The 23,044-nt window shown below is 40.0% G+C and overlaps 1 protein-coding gene across 1 annotated transcript in view; it reads left to right on the top strand.

Moving 5' to 3' along the window:
- LOC127634927 (ankyrin repeat and fibronectin type-III domain-containing protein 1) overlaps nt 1-23,044 on the top strand; it is a 100,989-nt gene that overhangs the window by 25,095 nt on the left and 52,850 nt on the right. The window contains exon 4 of the mRNA XM_052114688.1: nt 16,230-16,270. Coding sequence (XP_051970648.1) covers nt 16,230-16,270 — 41 coding nt within the window. The remainder of the gene's footprint in view (nt 1-16,229; nt 16,271-23,044) is intronic.

The raw sequence follows: 23,044 nt of genomic DNA, 5'->3' as shown, positions 1-23,044 counted from the left end.
AGGAACCGCTGCCGTGTCCTCCGGGGGATGGAGGAACCGCTGCCGTGTCCGCCGGGGGAGGGAGGAACCGCTGCCGTGTCCGCCGGGGGAGGGAGGAACCGCTGCCGTGTCCGCCGGGGGAGGGAGGAACCGCTGCCGTGTCCGCCGGGGTACGGAGCTGCCATGTCCGCCGGGGGACGGAGCTACCGCTGCCGTGTCCGCCGGGGGACAGAGGAACCTCTGCCGTGTCCGCCGGGGGACAGAGCTGCCGTGTCCGCCGGGGGTTGGAGGAGCGGCTGGGCAGCGTGCTCGTGGGAGCTCGCATTTCTTTTCTCTCTCTCTCTCCATCTCTTCCACTTCCCCTCATCTTTCTCAGGAGGCGGGGAGGACCATCGGGTGGCGGAACGGCCGGGAGGGCAGCATCTCCCCTCCAGAGATGGGGGGGTGGGTAAGCCAGTCCGGATGGCGCCCCAGCCTGAATCGGGCGGTGGAGGAGTGTGACTAGGAGGAAGGCGCGACCGGGCCGTGAGGATACACGCCAGGCACTGAGTTGCCTAATCAGTGGGAGGGGGATCAGGGAAGATCTGGGGATGCTAGAGTGAGACAGCAACACACGTGGTCGCTCAGTGTGTGTGTGCTTATGTTGCTGTGTTTTCAGTTTGATGTTCCGCTTGATTTGATTCCGAAGTTTTTGGTTTGTTACTCCGGTTCCAGCATCCTCCTTTCCCCGAACTGTTACAATGGACAATGTCTTGGTACGTTCAGTCGTTGCCTGTAGCAACAAAAACCAAACCTTTTAATGTCATTTTTGCCCAAATCATGGTTAACTTCTGACTTATTGTGTGATTAGATCGTAATCTGATTAGATATGTGATGCATTCCAATCAAAACTTTAGGATGATTGAATCTTTGTGTTCAGATATGAGGTGCGGGTACAGTGTAGGTCAGTGGGTGTGTGTGGAAATGAGTGCATGCATGTGAGTGTACACTCTTGGCATAATAGCATCCAGGAAACAGAGGTATTCTGGGCTGTCGGCTTCTATTTATTGACACGGACACTGAAAGGCCTCCGTAAGCCCCCATTAAGACAGGAATGGAATGTATTGAGACCTGTCCACAAACACACACACACTAACAATTTTCCATGGAGCAGGTCTGACGAAAGCTGCTCTGTGGCTAACTTTAGAGCGCTTACATATTCCAGTGTAAAACACATTAACATGGACTACACAGATTCACGCAGCCATAGTTACACACACACACACACACACACACACACACACACACACACACACACACACACACACACACACACACAGGTGTGTGTCCATTCATAGACCGCTCTCGCTATCTCAAATCCCCCAGATTCCAGGGTCTGATCCGGGTCTCAGCGGGACTTTCAAGTTTTTTTCGCTCTGGAATTTTGGGAAAATTGCATTCATGTTGGACAGTGATAGCGTCAGTGTTGCGAGCGCTCCGATTGGCTCTCTCTCTCCATCCTGAGAGTGAGAGAGGGATGTGGAGTGAATGGAAAGTCAGCAGGAGTGGACGGCTGGGAGATGAAAGGACGGTTAATGCTGGGATGGAGGGGTTGACAGTGAAAGAGAGAGAGCGCTGATATGTCTTTATCCCTGGCGTCTGGCATGCGTCTCTTTGTTCTGTGCATGTGTTTCTGTCCGTTAGAAATGGCTCAGTTGCACCATACTCTATTCTTCAACCACATCATATTCTTCAGTATTACTGTATATGAAATAATACTGTTTATTCAGTACACTGTTTATAACATCTTGTTACATTTCTGGTAAAAAGAAAACTCAAATAAAGTGCTTACCGCGTGAAGGCTAAAAATAGCTGCAGGTGTGTGTGCATGTGTAGCGCCATTTACTGATGCGCTGGAGCTGCACGTGCATTTGATATATTTACTTATTAAACACAGTCTTTTGTGATTCACAGAGCTATCACACGTCTTCAAGTGGCTTTGAATAAAATGCACGAGTCATATGAACTACTTTAATGGTGTTTTTATGGTTCATTTATGTCATTTTTGGAGCTTGACAGTAACGAGCATGACTAACACACAGTATCAGATTTGGATCGGGCTCCTCCGACCGATACCAGATCCATCTAAAAGCTTCAGTATCGGAGACGATACCGATCCAGGTATCAGATCGGTGCATCCCTAAAAAGTACTAGTATTATTCTGTACAATTACTAAAAAAATCACTTAGAAATTGCAGATGGGAAGATAACTAACATTTTACAAATGAACAGTTTTTACTTTGGCATTTTTACATAATTTTCTCCATTTAAAATATATATTGTTTACAGTGTTTGTATAGTAAATTAAATATTGTTATTATATCACATTAAATAATATAGTACAATTTTAAAAATACAAGTTTTTTAATAGTGTGAATTTAGTTTATTTTATGTACATTTTAGAAATAAAATGATGTATCAATAGTGCTTCCATAATTAAAATATTTAACTAATTAAATAAAAAATTAATTAAATATGCCGAGTACACACATAATAATCCCATTGCCAAACTTGAATCAGGAGGGTTAATTTATTTACAAATGTAACGTCATTTTGCACCATTTGTACAAAGTTTTTTTTTGTTTTATAATTTTTGAAGCTCAATAAATCAGAAAAATCATATAGAAGTGAAATGCAGCTGTTTTTAAAGGGAAAATTGCAAATGTAAGATTTCCCAATAATCAAGTGCTACAAAACAATATTAAATAAAAACGTTGTAGAGGCATTTGGATGATTTTCATCTTGCATATGTGCTCTTATAGGGGCGCAAGTACAGTATGTATACCATCCATGCATCAGTGTTATACGAAAATACTCAAATTATTAAAAGCTAAATTCATTTATTCCATGTGATGTTATTTAGTGTCTGTTTTGCCGTGTTGCCATGGCTACTGATCTAGACTTGCAGCCCAAGGGTACCTGAGATTTACAGAGATCCTGTGCCCATTGTGCTCTTGAGCGCAGCGTTTACCCTCGGGCTGCTCCGCGAGGGACCGTGTCTGTCATGAGGGTGCTGTACGCTGCTTTGAATGAAAGTGGGCGCTAAATGACGAGTGCTAGTAGTAAGATGCTTCCCGTGAGCTTGGAATAGTCAGGATGCCAGGAGGGTGCGCTCATCACCGGATGCATTTCCCCTCGGTGTGTTTTGGGGTTGATCGTTCTTCAGTGGATGCAGGAATGTGGCACATTTATGCGCAGTTGCTCTTGTAAGAATGATCCGGCATTCTGTGTTAATGTTTCACGCGTGTGTGTGTGTGTGTGTGTGTGTGTGTGTGTGTGTGTGTGTGTGTGTGTGATTTTTAGAGTTATTCTACATTGAGAATGTATGCTGTAGTACAGAAGATATAGGCAAAATCAGTTTAAATATTAGACAACTGCAAATTCACTTAAAGGAATATAGATCACCCCCCCACCAAAAAAGGGGAAAGAAAATTCTGTCATTATTTACCCACCCTCATGTTGTTCTAAACCGGTAAGACTTTCCTTCTTCCATTGAAACACAAAAGCAGATATGTTTGCATTAAGTCTAGGTACACTTTGTTTTTCCATGCATCGTTACTTCTTGTGCATGGTTGCATGCCCTAGTCGTTCAAAGTTTTCTGTTTTGACCACGAGCGCAACAGGTGAAATAATCATGTTATTCTCTGCTTTTGAGGTCAAACCTTAAAGAGGCAATCTACCTGTGTGGATCGGTTATTATCCGTTTAATGTTTACATGACCACACACACATTATCTGCTTATTAAGCATAATTGATTTAAGAATGTGCATGTAAATGTACTCAATGTTGTTAACAAAATGGGAATAAGTAATAATATTAATACAAGTTAAACAGCATTTGTCTCCAGAACTGGGTTGCCATGATGAAATAATGCCACAAAGACCATTTAAACAATGTTACAGCTCCAGTAATACACAAGTTTATACAGAAGAAATGAATGTGCTTTTATAAAATTATAAGCTTCACATTGCAAGCCTTTTCTCTCTCTTTGAAGAATGATAGACAAACATGTTATTAGACAACATAAGGGTGAGTAAATAATGACAGAATTTTCACTTTGGTGTTAATAGTACCTTTAAAGATTATACTGACACAAACTGTTCAGGTATGTGCTGCAGATTTGTGCACACGAAACATAAATGCACACACAGTCAGACATGGGGACACTGTCCCTTTTATTACAGCAGCAGCTATCACTGAGGATGCAGAGCGCGCTCAGAGTTTAAGTTACAGATAGACACCAGTAAAGGAGAGAGAGAGAGAGAGAGAGATGCTCTGGTGATGCAACTTTAGAACCGTGTGTTTCCCTCTAGAGCCCCACCCCCTCAGTTTTCTTACACAAACACACACACACTGGGAAGGTTTGAGGTGGCGCCCAGACCCCTTTATTTATTAACTCTGCTGAGCTGTGGAGTCTGTGGTATTTTCTTCCGAAATGCCATGCATGTGTGAGTGCGTTTGCATCTGTGTCTGTGTGTGTGTGTGTGTGTGTGTGTGTGAGAGCGAGAGCATGAGAGAGAGAGTGCTCAGGGTTCAGGTATTCAGCAGGTTTGAGTTCTAGATGTTACTTATCCAACCATGACTCAGAAATAAACTGTCCTGAATGCATTAACTGACAGACACAAGTAATAATAAACAACCTTAGTTTACTTAAAGGGATAGTTTATTAAAATGCACCTATTATGGTTTTTAAACATGGCTAATTTAGTTTTAAAGGTCTCATACAATATATTTACATGCATCCAAGGTCAAAAAACACTTTCATGTGCTTTTAATTTAAATTGCAGTATCACCGTTTATTCCCAGTGTCAAAAACAACTCGTTCAATGATCCATTCTAAGCTCCTCCTTTCAGAGAGCCGACTCTGCTCTGATTGGTCAGATGACCCAGTCTGTTGTGATTGGTCTACCGCTTAGTGTAGTGTTTGAGGGCGGGTCAAAGCTGTTCACGAGCAGCCAATGAAGACCAGAGGCGGGTGTTTTGTTACCAAATTACGTAGGTAAGTTTTTACTAACGACTCGTTTCAGGTGTTCAGAATCGGTTCTTTCTTTTGGGAGTCAATAACTCCATTTGTGGTGCACTTTGATTTTTGAAACTTTGCAGACATTTTTTACATTCACAGATAGCGATATAACACACTGCATGAAAGGTCGTATTTGAAAAACCATAATAGGTGCTCTTTAAAACCCTTACTAACCCTTACTCTTACCCAAAAATGAAAGTTATGTCATTATTAAATCAGCCTAATGTCGTTCCATTCCAAAACTGTATGATTTTCTTCCCTCCATGCAACACAAAAGATGTCATATAATAGGTGTGGGTAAGAAACCGATCAATATTTAAGTCCTTTTTTACTATAAATTCTCCATCTCTCCCAATAAGTGGCGTTCTGAATGAAGAATGTGAATCACCAAAAACAAAAGAAGAAATATAGCTGCAAGCAGCAATGCGATTCCTCCTCAAAATGGCAAATCATTTAAAATTGATCAGTAGAGGGTTAGGGTTAAACCCTCCCGATGGTGGAATCCAAACAACGTGTCTTTCTGTCTGAATCCTAAACGAAAAATTTTCATTGTACAGGAAAATCCATCATGGATTTTTTGTTCCCAATGAGAAATGAGGCATGTACACCGAGATTCAGAAGAATTGAATAAATGGGGTGGAAATGACATCACTTTGAAAATTGGACATTTGGTTATGGCTTGTAGCGCCCCCTAAGGGCGAATGTGGGCCGTTCTTGGTGTGGGGTTTCCTGTCGGCCTGTAGTATCAATGTACACAATTACAACATTTTTGACCAGAAAATGGCTCTTTTCGGCGTGGCCTGTAGCACCCCCTAAGGGCAAATGTTGGCCATTATTAATTTAGGGGTTACCGTTGGCCTGTAGTATCAATGTACCAAATTAGAAAATTTTTGACCAGAAAATGGGACTTTGGACATGGCCTGTAGCGCCCCCTAAAGGCAAATGTGGGCCATTGTTTGCATAGTACTTCAGAGTGATGTCATCTTGAAGAATGTTAGGTTTGAAAAATCATCAGTCAAAATTACATTTGATTTATTGACACATATATATTGAGACAATGTGGACATTTACATAAATACGCCCCTTTCAGACATTTTGTGTTTTATAAATTTTTGCTAAGTACCAAATTGAAAGACATCAATTATACGCATGGGTACCAAATTTCAAGTCAATTGGAGCTACGGTTTAGGAGAAGATTTTTGTAGGATTTCCCAAATTTTCACCGAACAGGAAAATCTATCATGATGGAAACTATGGGTCCTTGAGGTTTATTTGTTCCTCGTGAGAAATGAGGCATGTACACCAAGTTTCAGAAGAATTGGACAAATGGGGTGGAAATGCCATCACTTTGAAAATAGGACATTTGGGCGTGGTCTGTAGTGCCCCCTAAGGGTGAATGTGGGCCATTCTTGGTTTGTGGGTTCCTGTTGGCCTGTAATATCAATGTACCAAATTAGAAAAGTTTTGAACAGAAAATTCGATTTTGGGCGTGGCCTGTAGCGCCTCTTAGGGCGAATGTGGGCCATTCTTGCACAGTACTTCAGAGTGATGTCATCTTGAAGCATGTTAGGTTTGAAAAACCATCCATCCATCCATCTTCAACCGCTTATATGAAGTCGGGTCACGGGGGCAGCAGCTCCAGCAGGGGGCCCCAAACTTCCCTATCCTGAGCCACATTAACCAGCTCTGACTGGGGGACACCGAGGCGTTCCCAGGCCAGTGTGGAGATGTAATCTCTCCACCTAGTCCTGGATCTTCCCAGAGGCCTAGGGAGGCGCCCAGGGGGCATCCTTACCAGATGCCCAAACCACCTCAACTGACTCCTTTCGACGCAAAGGAGCAGCGGCTCTACTCCGAGCTCCTCTAAGGGAGAAGCCCGCCACCCTTCTGAGGAAGCCCATTTCGGCCGCTTGTACTCGCGACCTAGTCCTTTCGGTCATGACCCAGCCTTCATGACCATAGGTGAGGGTAGGACCAAAAATTGACCAGTAGATCGAGAGCTTTGCCTTCCGGCTCAGCTCTCTTTTCCTGACAACGGTGCGATAGAGCGAGTGCAATACCGCCCCCGCTGCCCCGATTCTCCGGCCAACCTCCCGCTCCATTGTCCCCTCATTCGTGAACAAGACCCCGAGGTACTTGAACTCCTTCACTTGGGGCAATACCTCCTTCCCTACCCGGAGTGACATCACCAAAGTCATGTAAATGTGGTTAACGTTAACCAATAGCCAAATAGGCTACTGTTGTAAGAAATGCTATCTTACCGATAGATAAGAACCCCACAATATAATGCTCATTAAAGGTAATTTAATAAAGGGAACGGCTATAATACAAATGAACAATAGAGTACCATTTGGAGAACTCAAGAGGCTGACATATCAAAAAAGTTGATTTGTTGTGCATATTTGTTGTGCATGTCAGTGGCGAAATATGCTTTTTGTAACCTGATGGTGTAGTTACAACATGTACCAGCAGAGGCTGACTAGACCATCTTAACCAGCCAAACCTTGACCCCTTCGTTGTGACCGACAAGTTGAGAACCGACAAGTTGTCTGTCTTTTTTTTTTATATTTCTTTTCTTTTTCATTTCTTTTTTGGTTGCAACAGAAAGTTCTGGAACATTACAAGAGCATGCACACACACATAATTACATGCTCAAATACACAAACATACTGTAATTAGCCGAGGCCAGAGTAATGTTTGATGTGTGATGGCTTGTTTAATATGAATTAAGGAAAAAAAAAAACGAGGCAGGCATGAGAGAGAGAGAGAGAGAGAGAGAGAGAGAGAGAGAGAGAGAGAGAGAGAGAGAGAGAGAGAGAGAGAGAGAGAGAGAGAGAGAGAGAGAATGTAGAAGTGACCTAAACAGCATTTTTTTGGTCTTGGCTGTTTGCTGCTGTAGTTTGTCAGTATTTTGAGACTTGGCATTGAGACAAAATTTAAAAAAGAAATTCAATTCGGAGACCTACACCCATCTTAAACCACACACATAAACAAAAATCTCTGATCAGAAACATTGATACAGTGGCCCCAAAATATATTTGAACACTTAAAAATGTAATCAGGCCAGATTATGTGATAAAAGATCAAGTGGTATTAATTTGAAAGAAAAACACGTTTCAAGCATGAGACATTTCACAAAACGAAGTTTATTTTGTTTAGAACAATAGAACGATGGATGGATGATGGATGGATGGATCATTTTAAGATACAGACAGAAAGATGGATGGATGGATGGATTCATGAATGGATGGATAATTTCAAGATATAGATGGACAGACAGAACTATTAATGGATGGATGATGGATAATTTCAAGATATACATGGAATATATACAGACTGAATGATGGATGGATGGATAATTTCTACAGACAGACAGACAGGCAAGATGGATGGATTGTTGTATAATTTCAAGAGACTGATGGATGGATGTATAGATGGATGGATGGATAATTTCAAGAGATGGACAGACAGACAGACAGGCAAGATGGATGGATGGATGGATGGATGTATAGATAGATGGATGGATGGATGGATAGATAATTTCAAGAGGTGGGTGGATGGATGTATAGATGGATGGATAATTTCAAGAGAGGGACAGACAGACATACAGGCAAGATGGATTGATTGTTGTATAATTTCAAGAGATGGATGGATGGATGTATAGATGGATGGATGGATAATTTCAAGAGATGGATGGATGGATGGATGGATGGATAATTTCAAGAGATGGACAGACAGACAGGCAAGATTGATGGATGGATGGATGGATGTATAGATAGATAGATGGATGGATGGATGGATGGATAATTTCAAGAGATGGATGGATGTGATGGATGTATGGATGTATGGATGGATGTATGGATGGATGTATAGATGGATGTATGGATGGATGGATGTATAGATGGATGGATGTATAATTTCAAGAGATGGATGGATGTATAGATGGATGGATGGATGTATAGATGGATGTATGGATGTATGGATGTATAGATGGATGTATAGATGGATGGATGGATAATTTCAAGAGATGGACAGACAGACAGACAGGCAAGCTGGATGGATGTATAGATGGATGGATGGATGAATGGATGGATGTATAATTTCAAGAGATGTACAGATAGATGGATGGATGGATGGATGTATAGATAGATAGATGGATGGATGGATGGATAATTTCAAGAGATGGACAGACAGACAGACAGACAGGCAGGATGGATGGATTGGCGGATGGATGGATAGATGGATGGATTGTTGGATAATTTTAAGAGATGGATGGATGAATGGATGGATCATTTCAAGAGATGGATAGATAGATAGATGGATGTATAGATAGATGGATGGATGTATAGATGGATGGATGGATGGATGGATGGATGTATAATTTCAAGAGATGTACAGATAGATGGATGGATGTATAGATAGATGGATGGATGGATGGATGGATGGATAATTTCAAGAGATGGATGGATGTGATGGATGTATGGATGTATGGATGGATGTATGGATGGATGTATAGATGGATGGATGGATGTATAGATAGATAGATGGATGGATGGATGGATGTATAGATAGATAGATGGATGGATGGATGGATAATTTCAAGAGATGGACAGACAGACAGACAGACAGGCAGGATGGATGGATTGGCGGATGGATGGATAGATGGATGGATTGTTGGATAATTTTAAGAGATGGATGGATGAATGGATGGATCATTTCAAGAGATGGATAGATAGATAGATGGATGTATAGATAGATGGATGGATGTATAGATAGATGGATGGATGGGTGATGGATAATTCCAAGAGATGGACAGATGGATAATTTCAAGATATAGATTGACATATTGAAAGATAGACAGCCAGAATTATAGATGGATGGATGGATAATTTCAAGAGATAGATGGATGGATGATGGATGGATAGATGGATAATTTTAAAATACAGACGGATGGATGGATTAATGAATTGATGGATGGATCATTTCAAAAATATGAACCCACTGCCATTGGTTGGCATTGGTGTTTCTCTAAAGGACTTCATCATGTGGATGACAGAATGTCTTCCAGCCCTATTAGCCTGATTTGAGGTGGCTACACTGCAGAGATTTATGAGCAGCATTCAATCACTCCCCACATAACCACAATTCCCGGTATATTGTGCTTACCACACCCATCAGCACACACACTTCAGGGCATGTGTCTTTCTCAGGATGACTCACGTCATGTTGATGTTACTTGAAAGCAGATCTGCGGTCCTTTCATTCTGACATACTGCCTGTTTCCGTAGCATCCTCACCCTGAGGAACATTTGATTGTTCTCTCATCATTTACTCACCCTCATGCCAGTCCCAGATGTGTCTGACATTCTTTCTTCTGCTGAACACAATCGAAGGGTTTTAGAAGAATATCTTGGCCCTGTAAGGCCATTCAAACAAGTGAATGGTGACCAGAATATAGAAGCTCCAAAAAGGACATAAAGGCAGCATAAAAGTAATCCAAGTCTTCTGAAGCAATCCAATTGTTCCTGACTCTTTTTCACTGTACATCTTGCCATTGCAGTCTCTAGGCACGATCATGATCTCAAGCTCGATTACACTTCCTAGTACTTGATGCGTGCGCAGAGCACTAGATGTCACTAGGAAGTGTAATCAAGCTTTTAATCATGTTGTCTGTTCTCATCCCAAATCAATTGGATCACTACAAAAGACATGGATTAAATTGGACACTGAAGTTTTATGGATTGCTTTTATGCTGCCTTTATGTGCTTTTTGGAGCTTCAAAGTTCTGGCCACCATTCACATGTATTTTATTTTATTCCAAATATTTTATTCCAAAATTGATTCAATTCATTATTTTTCTCAAAATTCTACAAACAATACCCCAAAATGACAATGTGAAAGAAGTTTGTTTGAAATCTTTGCAAATTTATTAAAAATCAATAATCGAAAAATCACACCGTATATCCCAAAATTGCATATTTTGCAAGAAAACTAATTTTGGCATAATTTAAGACAGTTAAGTCCGTATCCCCTCCATATTCTCTTTACTGTAATGGGTGATGATGTTTTTTATTTGCATAATTATTCTCAGTAATGAGTCTCATTAGATACAAAATTGGTTCTCATTTGGTGTATGAGACACAGATGATTTGTCTTGATTTACTATTTAGTAAATTTAACTTGTTTTCAATTCACTAAATACAATTTTTTATTTATTTAAATCATTAAAAATCCAAAGGCAATACAACAAGTACCATGCAATAAACTACCATGACGTTTAAATACCTTACGACGTAAATAATGTATTTTTATGTTAATGTGAACATGGAGGGGAAAGTTTAAGAAATCAACATGCCGTGACCCGGATGAGAGTGAGGTTTAGGGGGGTGAGTGTAATGGTAGCTGTGCAGTGTGCAAACCTCACTCCCCTGGCCTCAAGAGCCACTCTAGTGACTGACGCTAGGGACTGTAGCCTTTAGCCTCCTTGTTAGCACGCCCACCTCACATGCCGGAGATGCCGGTTAGAATCTTGCTCAGAGCGGGTCAAGCAGGACCGGTTACAGATGCATGAAATTCTATTTCACTGTGCAAATGACTGATTCAAACACGCCTTACCTTGTCAAAACTGATTGCTTTTTCAGAGTTACAAATTTGATCTTGGTTTAAATGGCACGAGCCACACAGTGTGGCTATTGCACCTCAATAGTCTGGTTGAACCCTAGAAACTTATGACAAAGGATGCCGTTTGTATCACTGCAGTGGCATGGAGAGTAAAGACGGTGAAAAAAGACTTTTATGTGCGAGCGACCGCTTTTTGTTCCACTCGAATGCCCATTCCCACTAATGCAATTTTCAAACTCTGTATTTTCACACACTTGTCAACCGTTGCCACTGCTGGAACATGGATTTATAAATCTGTTTTAATCTCTCACCACAGTTTAATTCAAGAACAAGCATTTTCAAGAACAGAACAGATTTGTTCTGCTTTAATACTGTACGCACAACAGTCTCCTTATCGGAACGTGTTTTAATTGCATTCATTCAGCTAGTCGTCTAGCAGTCGGGATGAAGACAGAAGCTTCTAAAGGAATATTTGAAGAGCTGTTAATGATGTTGTTTAACTAAATCAATGGAGCAAAAGTGAAACAGCATCATATAAAAGGATAAACGACTGAAATATTGGCTGACGTGAACGAATCATTAATTCATACATGATCACATGCGCTTCTTCGTTACAGAAATGTCAGGTGCGAGTGTGTTGCGATTTCTCAAACGGAAGAAAAGTGGCCACTTTCTGGTGATGTTTCGGGCAGTTTAAGGATATTTCCAATGGAATATCAAACAGTTAAAGCCAGAACAGATGGATTACTGAACTAGTCCTAGCACTGAACCTCCATCCCTGCTAATATAAAAGCTAGGGCCTTATACTGCACATTGAAGGGATTTTAAAAGTTTTCAAAAACATACAAAATAAAAATCTGATTGTTTTGATAAAAGCAACCCCTGGGACATGAAAGTGCTCACATTTGAATAAACAGCCTATCATAAAAAGGATGCTCGCCTTAGCAAACACTATGAATGATCTAATAGACATTTAGTGACACTTAGTGACAGAATAAAATTGAGAATGGTGTGATTATGGATACTTTCTCTGCAACACACACAAACACTAAGTGTGATATGCCACTGGCCTTTATTTAACTTTATTGTGGCAGCAATTAGTATTCAGCACCCTTTAGAGAGAACACCCCCATCTCTCTCTCTCTCTCTCTCTCTCTCTCTCTCTCTCTCTCTGTGTGAGTCTCTCTCTCTCTCTTTCTTTCTGTTGTCTGCTCAGTTAGTGAAGCTTATCGCCTGGCAACCACAATTAAAGTACACCAACTCAGCAATAGCACAGAACCAGGCTGTGATAAAACACTAGGACAGAGAAGAGACTTTGGAAGATACAGCGCGTGTGGTTTACTTTTGTGTACCTGAAGCACCTTAATTTGAGTCATACTGGGCTGCACAGGTATGTGATCACTGAAATGCCTTTCTTAGTGTGTGTGTGTGTGTGTGTGTGTGTGTGTGTGTGTGTGTGTGTGTGTATGTATGAGTGAGCGTGTATTTATCACTTTGTGGGGACCAAATGTCCCCATAAGGATAGTAAAACCTGAAAGTTTTGACCTTGTGGGGACATTTTGTCAGTCCCCATGAGGAAAACAGCTTATAAATCATACTAAATTATGTTTTTTGAAAATGTAAAAATGCAGAAAGTTTTCTGTGAGGGTTAGGTTTAGGGGTAGGGTTAGGTTTAGGGGATAGAATATAAAGTTTGTACAGTATAAAAACCATTATGTCTATGGAAAGTCCCCATAAAACATGGAAACACAACATGTGTGTGTGTATGTGTGTGTGAGTGTGTGTGTGTGTGTGTGTGTGTGTGTGTTAATTAGCTGTGTTTAGAGGGCAAAGTTATTAAACGGCTTTAGATTACCTGTTGCAAACTAATGTACCATTACGAAAACAATCTGATACATGATTTCTCCGTCACACACACACACACACACACACACACACACACACACACACACACACACACACACACACACACACACACACAAATGTAAGTACACCTTTGTCTTGTGAATGTGTCGTTATAAGAAAGAAGTTATAATTTCGTGGTTAATCTTTTATTGCAGTACTCATTTGGCTGATAAATTGTCTAGTTTCTCTGGTTCGAGGGTGCTGAAGTGTAAAACGAACTGCTTCTTATGAAGTTTAGGGATTTCACTCAAAATGAACATTTCTGTCATGAGAAGCTTTATATCTGACTGGAGCATGCGCAGAGTTTTACCCGAAGGATCAGGTGTAAACAATGTCAGAGGATAAAATGTATCATCACCAGATGTTAACAGGTGCATAAGCAAATGTATATGTGCAGAGATTTTAATCAAAGTTGGCAAGTTTATATAAACAGGGTATATTAGATATTGTGCTAAAACTCTCTCTCTCTCTCTCTCTCTCTCTCTCTCTCTCTGAGACACACACAGGTAAAGGTCACAATCCCAGCATTGATCTTCCTGTTTCCAGCTGTTACCTTTGAAAGACCCCAGTGAACTGTTCCAAATGTCACACAACTCTAGTGCTGGGCGATATGGCTTGAAAACTGTCTGAGAAAGTCGATATTCGATTTACAATATATCTCTAAATAATTATGCATTTGCTCTGAAATGGCTCAAAAGTGAAGGAACCATCATTTCACCCAAACCACCATTGTAGCGAAGTAACTTCAATATGTTTATGTTATTGAATAAAAATCAAATTAAATATATTGAAGGTATGTTTTTCACACAAGGAAAAATTAGTTTGAAATATTTTCACTGATTTGCAATTTGTATTGGTCTGTCTGTCTGTCATGATATGAATGTCCCAAAGGATATTAATAAGGGAACATCTTTGATTTCAGCCATTTGTTTTCACCAATGGCTGGGAAATTGAATTCTGTTGTGAAGACCCATTTTCAGTGTCACAGGACAGACATGAAGCTTTGAGACCCTTTAAGGTTATAGCAGCAATTAGAAGAAATCGAAATTGAAAAGATATGTTAGGGCATGCTCATTTATACAACTTTATATCTTGGCATCTTCATTTTACACATTGCAAAGTTTCAATGTGATTTGTGTTACAGAGTGTATGAAGTGTGGGGAATTACAGTATATGTTGCTGAAACAAAACATACTCTAGGAGTTCGTTTTTTAACAACGGACAAAATATTATATTCTCATTTTAGAGAATATTCGGATTTCAGACTGTGGTTAACCCAACAGCGAAAGGAGGAGGTGTACTGGATAAAACAATTAAGAACAATACAAAGGTTTAAAGTAAAGATTATTAATGGCTAATTTTAACCTCACCAGTTATTCTGATATTGTCAATATTTAATCTGGGATTCCATCCCTATACTGACCCTATACATCTTTAATAGTCCATTGTCATAATAACATTTATGGACTTTTATATTGAAAAGGATCATTTCCTTTGATTCCTAATGATCTGTCTGTCTGTCTATCTCTCTGTCTGTCTATCTGTCTATCTATCTGTCTGTCTATCTCTCTGTCTATCTCTCTCTCTGTCTATCTATCTGTCTGTCTATCTGTTTATCTATCTGTCTGTCTATCTCTCTGTCTATCTGTCTATCTATCTGTCTGTCTATCTCTCTGTCTATCTGTCTATCTATCTGTCTGTCTATCTCTCTGTCTATCTGTCTATCTCTCTCTGTCTATCTATCTGTCTGTCTATCTGTCTATCTATCTGTCTGTCTATCTCTCTGTCTATCTGTCTATCTCTCTCTCTGTCTATCTATCTGTCTGTCTATCTGTTTATCTATCTGTCTGTCTATCTATCTGTCTGTCTATCTCTCTGTCTATCTCTCTGTCTATCTATCTGTCTGTCTATCTGTCTGTCTATCTCTCTGTCTGTCTGTCTATCTCTCTGTCTGTCTGTCTATCTATCTATCTCTCTGTCTGTCTATCTGTCTATCTATCTGTCTGTCTATCTCTCTGTCTGTCTGTCTATCTCTCTGTCTATCTCTCTCTCTCTCTGTCTATCTATCTGTCTGTCTTATCTGTCTGTCTATCTACTTGTATGTCTGTCTGTATCTATCTATCTGTCTGTCTGTCTGCCTGCCTGCCTGCCTGCCTTATCTATCTATCTGTCAGTCTTATCTATCTGTCTATCTACTTGTCTGTCTGTCTGTCTGTCTATCTCTCTATCTCTCTCTCTGTCTATCTATCTGTCTGTCTGCCTGCCTTATCTATCTATCTGTCTGTCTTATCTATCTGTCTATCTACTTGTCTGTCTGTCTGTCTGTATCTATCTTTCTGTCTGTCTGTGTCTGTCTGCCTTATCTATCTATCTGTCTGTCTACTTGTCTATCTGTCTGTCTGTCTCTATCTATCTATCTATCTATCTATCTATCTATCTATCTATCTATCTTTTTATCTGTCTGTCTTCTAATAAAATTATTTATCTGCAGTGTCTAATCAATGAACGTCTAAAATGAACGAATGAATGAATCTAGTGAGAATGCTGTGAATGACCAATCAGAATCAAGTATTTCAGTGTGTAACAATCTTTGTTAAAATAATGTTTTGAGGTAACGTTATCTCTTTCTGTTGGTCTGAGCTTGTGCCTGTCTGTTTTGCAGAGTTTGGGCTCCATAGACAGGAAGGGGACACGTCAGAGAAGGTAAGACAATCTATATCTCTGTTCTCATACTGTCCAGCTGTCATTTAAATGATGCCACGGGGAAAGGTTTAATGAGTTCTTCATAATAAAAAATTCTTATATTAGCAGTCCTGTGGGAAAGTAAGTGATCACACGCCCCCTCTTTCACAGTTTACTTTAATTGAGCCTAATGTCCCAGAGAGAAGTGAGTAATCTAGTTTCAGACAAACTGTAATCTAGAGTGAACATTTATAATCCCAACATGACTGTGATTAAGTATTAGATTGAAGGGGATTATGAGTTTGAAAGCACTGCAGCGTCGCATGTTGCACTTTTCAGGGTACTCAACCCACGCTGGAGGCTTACTTATTGGTGACTTCTTATATTAAATTCATGAGGCCAACTTTCTGCCAAACAAAGTCATTCAGGTTTAGAGCAACATAAGGGTGAATAAATGAACCATTTTTGATAGCACTATCCCTTTTAGAGCCAGCTGCCAAATTGCTGTTATTAGCCATTTTATGATGAAAGTGTTGCTTTCGCAGAAAGCCCCTTGTATACTTGTTTACGTATTGGTTCATAGTTCTTGGATTCCTTTGCACTTGACAATAAATACTAAAGTGTACCAAATAAATCTCACAACTAGTGCCATTTTACAGAATGCTTGTACAGGTTACCATCTTCACATCTTTAATGCTTTAGTGGACTGAAGATTATAGCTGCAGATTGTCTTATTAAGGCGCAGTGTCTGTTTCTGAGTTTGAAGAAAGTAGCGTAGGAGAGTCCTCCTGTCAACAAGAACATCATGTTTCCTTGGATACTAGATCAAAAATGGCAGATTTCATAAATCTGTCACAAATGGCTCTGTAATGAGAACTGAGTCTTTCCTTATTAGTGCTCGGATTTGATCACAATTTGTGGGCTTCTGCTTGTCCACTCGCCTTTTGAGGATTGACCACAGGTTCTCTATGGGATTAAGATCAGGGGAGTTGCCTGGCCACGGATCCAAAATTGAAATCTTCATTATCACTCTTGCCTTGTGACATGGTGCTTCATTATGCTGGAAAATGCACGGATCATCACCAAATTGCTCCTGGATCATTGGGAGAAGTTGCTCTTGTGGGACGTTTTGATACCATTCTTTATTCATGGCAGTGTTTTGTGCAGGATTGTGAGAGGGCCCACTCCCTGTGATGAAAAGCAACCCCACACATGGATGGTCTCAGGATGCTTCACTGTTGGCACGACACAGGACTCATGGTAGCGTTCACCTTTTCTTCTCCGGACTATTGATTTTCCAGATGTCCCAAACAGTCGGAAGGGGAAAAAATAACTTTGCACCGGTCTTCTGCTGTCCAATCCTTGTACTTCCTGCAGAATTTCAGTCTGTCCTTGATGTTTTTCTTGGAGAGAAGTGGCTTCTTTGCTGCCCTTCTTGACACCAGGCCATGAGATGCACTCACGCCATCCTGCTGCCGATATTGAGCTCTGCACTAGTGGTGACACAATCCCGTAGCTGACTCCTCAGGAGGAGACGGTCCTGGCGCTTGCCGGACACTCTGGGACGTCCTGAAGCCTTCTTCACTGCAGTTGAACCTCTCTCCTTGAAGTTCTTGATGATCCGGTAAATGGTTCTTTCAGGTGCAATATTCTTTGTAGCAATTTCCTTGCATGTGAGGCCATTTTGATGCAAATCGACGATGGCAGCACATCTTTCTTTAGAGGTAACCATTGCGAACAAGAACACAATGATTGGAAACACTTTTATAGCATCAGTCTGCTCTTATAATCCAATCAGAATGATAGAGTGATTTCACCTGACTAGTACTCTTCACACTTTCCCAGGTGTTGCTGATATGATTAGTGAAATGATGTTAGCTGGTCGTTTTGTGCTAGAACCAAAAAACAGTGAAATTTGTGTTTTTGTGATAGTTCATTTTTTTGGCCAGTGAAGCTTTTTGCAATTATTTAAAATGCATCTGATCACTCTGCACAATAATCTAGAAACAATGTGAATCAACGCCACAACAAATGAAGCAGAAAACACAAAATGTATTGAACATTCCTGATATTCAATATTTTGAACAATCATCTAATCTAAAGCATCGCCATCACAACTGCATTATGTCCCCCCCCAGCAGCTCCAGCAGGGGGCCCCAAACTTCCCTATCCCGAGCCACATTAACCAGCTCTGACTGGGGGACCCCGAGCCGTTCCCAGGCCAGTGTGGAGATGTAATCTCTCCACCTAATCCTGGGTCTTCCCCGAGGCCTCCTCCCAGCTGGACGTGCCTGAAACACCTCCCTAGGGAGGCGGCCAGGGGGCATCCTTACCAGATGCCCAAACCACCTCAACTGACTCCTTTCGACGCAAAGAAGCAGCGGCTCTACTCCGAGCTCCTCACGGATGACTGAGCTCCTCACCCTATCTCTAAGGGAGAAGCCCGCCACCCTTCTGAGGAAGCCCATTTCGTCCGCTTGTACTCGCGACCTAGTTCTTTCGGTCATGACCCAGCCTTCATGACCATAGGTGAGGGTAGGAACGAAAATTGACCGGTAGATCGAGAGCTTTTGCTCTTTTCGTGACAGCGGTGCGATAGAGCGAGTACAATACCGCCCCCGCTGCCCCGATTCTCCGGCCAACCTCCCGCTCCATTGTCCCCTCACTCGTGAACAAGACCCTGAGGTACTCGAACTCCTTCACTTGGGGCAATACCTCCTTCCCTACCCGGAACTTGATTATCATCTCAAATTTACATTTTCTGTAGAAGCAGTAAATGTGATCCGAGGTAAAGATGGTTAGATTTAAAATATTTAAACGTTTTAAAATGTTCAAAAGCTGGTTTTCTGAAAGTGAACTCATGATGGGACAAATAGTTCTGATAGTTTATAGTCTTGAGAAAAGTGCAGAACATTCTGAGAACGTCATTCAGCCGACTTTATTCATCTACAGAACAGGGTACGGCTCATTTACGTTTGAGTAAAGAAAAGGCAAATGTAGGTCTAAAAAAAGTCTTTCGTTTGGTAATTAATGTAATTTAATACAGGTGATTTTGACGGCATTTTTTCAAAAGGAAACCTAAACAATAATTTAATAGAATTGGGCTGTAAGTGTTCCAAAAAAATAACAAAAAGCACTCTGAAGCTTTTCACCAAGTATTGTGTATTTATTCTTAATTTAAAACATCTTTATGCTCAGAAATGATGTTTTTTGTACTGTGGGGTAATTCCATGACTGCTGTCTATTTTTTAAATAGTATGGAAAAGAAACTTTAATAAATAAACGGATGGATACTTTGATTAAATTAATCAGAAACCGTGGCCATTCATTTGTTCAATGTGCACAAGATATTTGTTTTGCACTCCTTGAAGTGTCACGCTTGCAGATCGGATCTATATACCGTAAAGATCAATCCATTATCACATCCAATAAATGGGCTTTTAATACTGGGCCGGTTGCATAAAACTGTTTTAGACTAGTCTTACTAGTTAGTCGTCTAAAATGTTGGTCTTCATTTTTTCAGTCATGGTTTTTAACAAGTTTTCAAAAACTTGTTAAAGACCAAAATGTAAGACCGCACACCTCAGGCTAACTTTTGTTTACATTCTATTTTGCCATTGAAAATAACTGTCAGCTGAGCCAGTGGGGCTGAAAGAGGCTTGATTTGAGACTTGGTTGAAGACTTTGACTTCAAAAATGGTAACAAAATGTTGTGTTTTTAATTATTTGGGTTAAATCACTAAATGTGTTCATTAAAATACATTTTGAAGCACTGTAGTCCTCGAATAAGCAAATATTCTCAGCGAATAAAAAATGTATTGAGCGTCCACTGTCCACATTTTTTTTAAGCTGTTCAGTGTCTTATTTTTCCCACAATGCAATGCAAATTAGACTGTCTTACTAAAGACAACTGTGAGCTTGTTTTATGCAACAGGCTTTCTATGGCGTCTTTAGCTAGTCAAACTAATTGTTAGATGCAGTCTTCAGTTAATGGCTATGTTTATGCAACCGGCCCCTGTCGTCATGATTAACACAGGCTAACTCTGTCATGTGACGCTACATTTTTGCGGTAATGACAATTTTATCAACAAAAGTGTTTCCTAATCATTTTTTCACAACATTTGATGTATCGACATAGAGTTAATGCGCGTTAAACGGACCTTTGGGACATTTTAGCAATAATGTGCATTTCCATCAGCTTTATTTTATTTAGTTTTGTAAAATGTTATTCGCATAAAACCCTTGGATGGAAACCTTTATCATAAAAATGAGTTTCCAAATCTCAAAATGATTTTTTTAAATAAACTTGTGTCGTGTTTCATAGATTTCTTTAGTGGAAATGTTTTTTGTGGGGACTCCTTTGTCTAGCTAAGGCTAATTCATAGCTAACATTTTATGTAGCCTAAATACACACATTAAATAATATTTTCACACGTTTTGCAAAATCTTTGGTGAAATAATAGCTTGATTAGAAATGACGCCCAATTAAAATATTCTGCGCACATGTGATAATTCTCTTGATTTTTTTCATCACTTTTGATGTCTCATATTTCATGTTCTTCATTGACACTTTTGTCCACTTGCTTATCAAATACACAAACTTTTAAAACAACTTTATTAGTGGATTTTTTTTTTTTTGGCGTTGTAAAAATTAAAGCCACAACTGTTGTCATTTTTGAACAATTTATAGAAATAATTTGCACACAATAAATATTGAAATGGATTTTCATAGTTTAATATTGTCCCGGACGCAGACCTTCAAGGCTAAAACGTTCAAATCTACACATAATAGGTATTTGAAAAGTACCAAAAATAAATAACGAAGGCATAGTAACAAGTTTCAAGTTCAGTTTTAACGAGATCTTCATGTAAAAAAAAAGAAAAAGTTAAAATCTGAGCCTTTATTATCAAAAATCCTCCCCTGAGACACAGAAGTGCCTGAATTTGAAGAAACTCCCAATTATGGTAATTCTGACACAACATTAACATATTTGGACCAATGAGATTTCATGGGATGAGTTACCCAGCAAAACAGGACAACTTTGTGCCTTAGTGCCTTGTTTGGGCTCTAAGGGGTGAAGCTTCGTAGACTCGTCAAGAAATAAGATTCATGCCCAATCCCCATTTGTGTTCTGTATGTTAGGACTCTAGTCTGCTTTTGTAAACAAATGACACAAACCGTAATTTCCAAGACAAGCTGAGATGGAAGAATATCGTGTGTGGCAGAGCTAATGGAAAAAGATGTCATGAATTAGGTTCAGTTATACAGAGGAGCAGTGGCCGTCTCTCTCTCTCTCGGACACACTTAAGCATTTTTCACATAGACAGTCTAATAACTTTAATAAGTGTGCATGTTGCACTGTTTGGTTTTGTGGTTAATGTGTGTATGTGTAACAGTTGACTCAGTGGTGTGTGCGCGTGTGTGGTGGGGCTGGCGTTATAGTTTGTATCTTTGATGTGGTTTGGCTATGAAGAAGTCTGACAGATCCCGAACAGCGCCGCGCCAGAAACACACACACCACAATAAAGCCAGAGGAACTTTCCTGCAAAACATTGAGAGAAACACATGCCTGGCAGCTCACTTCTTAATGTGTGTTGTGTGTGTGTGTGTGTGTGGTGTGTGGCATAGTCTTTTCCATTTGCATTTTTCACTCTCTCAAGTTGTGATCAGTTTTGCTGGTGTACATCATGACTATGCAAGGTTCTTTAGACGGCAGCTGCCTATGTAGGCAGTAGACAGAAAGGCAGCTCACTAGGTTTTAGAATGGAGCCGTACACACACGACAAGTCCCAGTTCTTGTTGTATGGATTTGTTCCAGCATATGTAATCACTCTGATGTCCGTCTCCACTGATTGCCATCTTGACGCCGTTTGGGATTGTGGAGGGAACGTCAGGATGGGAGCCGCTTTCCATCCATTACGGCATTCCGTCAACAACCACAAAGAGAGAGACAGACAGAGCGAGCGAGTAGGTGGCCCTCTAGGGAAGCCGCTTTTTATTTTGGAATTCTGGGAACATGAGTCAGACACTGTGTGCACTACACTGTGTGTTTAAGGCTGTTTATTGGAGTATTAAGTGTTGCTGTATGTGTTAAAGTCAACATGAAATCAAAACGGACCCTGTTTACTTATTTTAACCCTTATGTTGTGTCCCCAGTCAAAAATGACCAGCCCACTAAGATTGTTGCATATATTACCACAAGATATTGCATTAGATCTTTTTATCAACAACTTTATTAGCAATTATAACACATTTGTGCTGAAGATATTTAAATAATATATATCATTTATTGATAAAGGATTCATTGAACTGCTTATATTGGGCCAGTGGGGGGGGTACTCCCTGCAGAAAATAATAATAATAATAATAATAATAATTACATAATAAACGAATTACCACTTGCTTGATCTGAAAAGAATAGTTGTCGTTTTTAAGCTTACAACTGAACTTGCAATGCATATTGCTGAGCTGACCAATTCTTAAATAATGCTTTTAATTAACTGACAAAGAACTGGTTTGTTCTCATCATATGCCATTGTTTTTATAACAACAATTATATTCAGAGTTGGTAATACCATAAAAAATAGATATCGTAGGAAAGGTCTCAGTTAGTAGATTACAAAGAGCTAATTTGTTTCACTCAGAGTTAAAACTGCAGTGAGTATTAGTGTATGAAATTCCCACTACCACATATAAATATAATAAACAGGAGTGGCTTTTTGTCACATTTCTCCTTGTTACTCCCTGAAACATACATATAACATAAACAATGACATATTGTAACTTACAGCAGA

This window comes from Xyrauchen texanus, chromosome 42 (genome assembly GCF_025860055.1).
Source record: "Xyrauchen texanus isolate HMW12.3.18 chromosome 42, RBS_HiC_50CHRs, whole genome shotgun sequence".
NCBI classification, from domain to species: Eukaryota; Metazoa; Chordata; class Actinopteri; order Cypriniformes; family Catostomidae; genus Xyrauchen; species Xyrauchen texanus.
The sequence above is the reverse complement of the archived record's forward strand: the minus strand, read 5'-3'. Positions and strand labels throughout refer to the sequence as shown.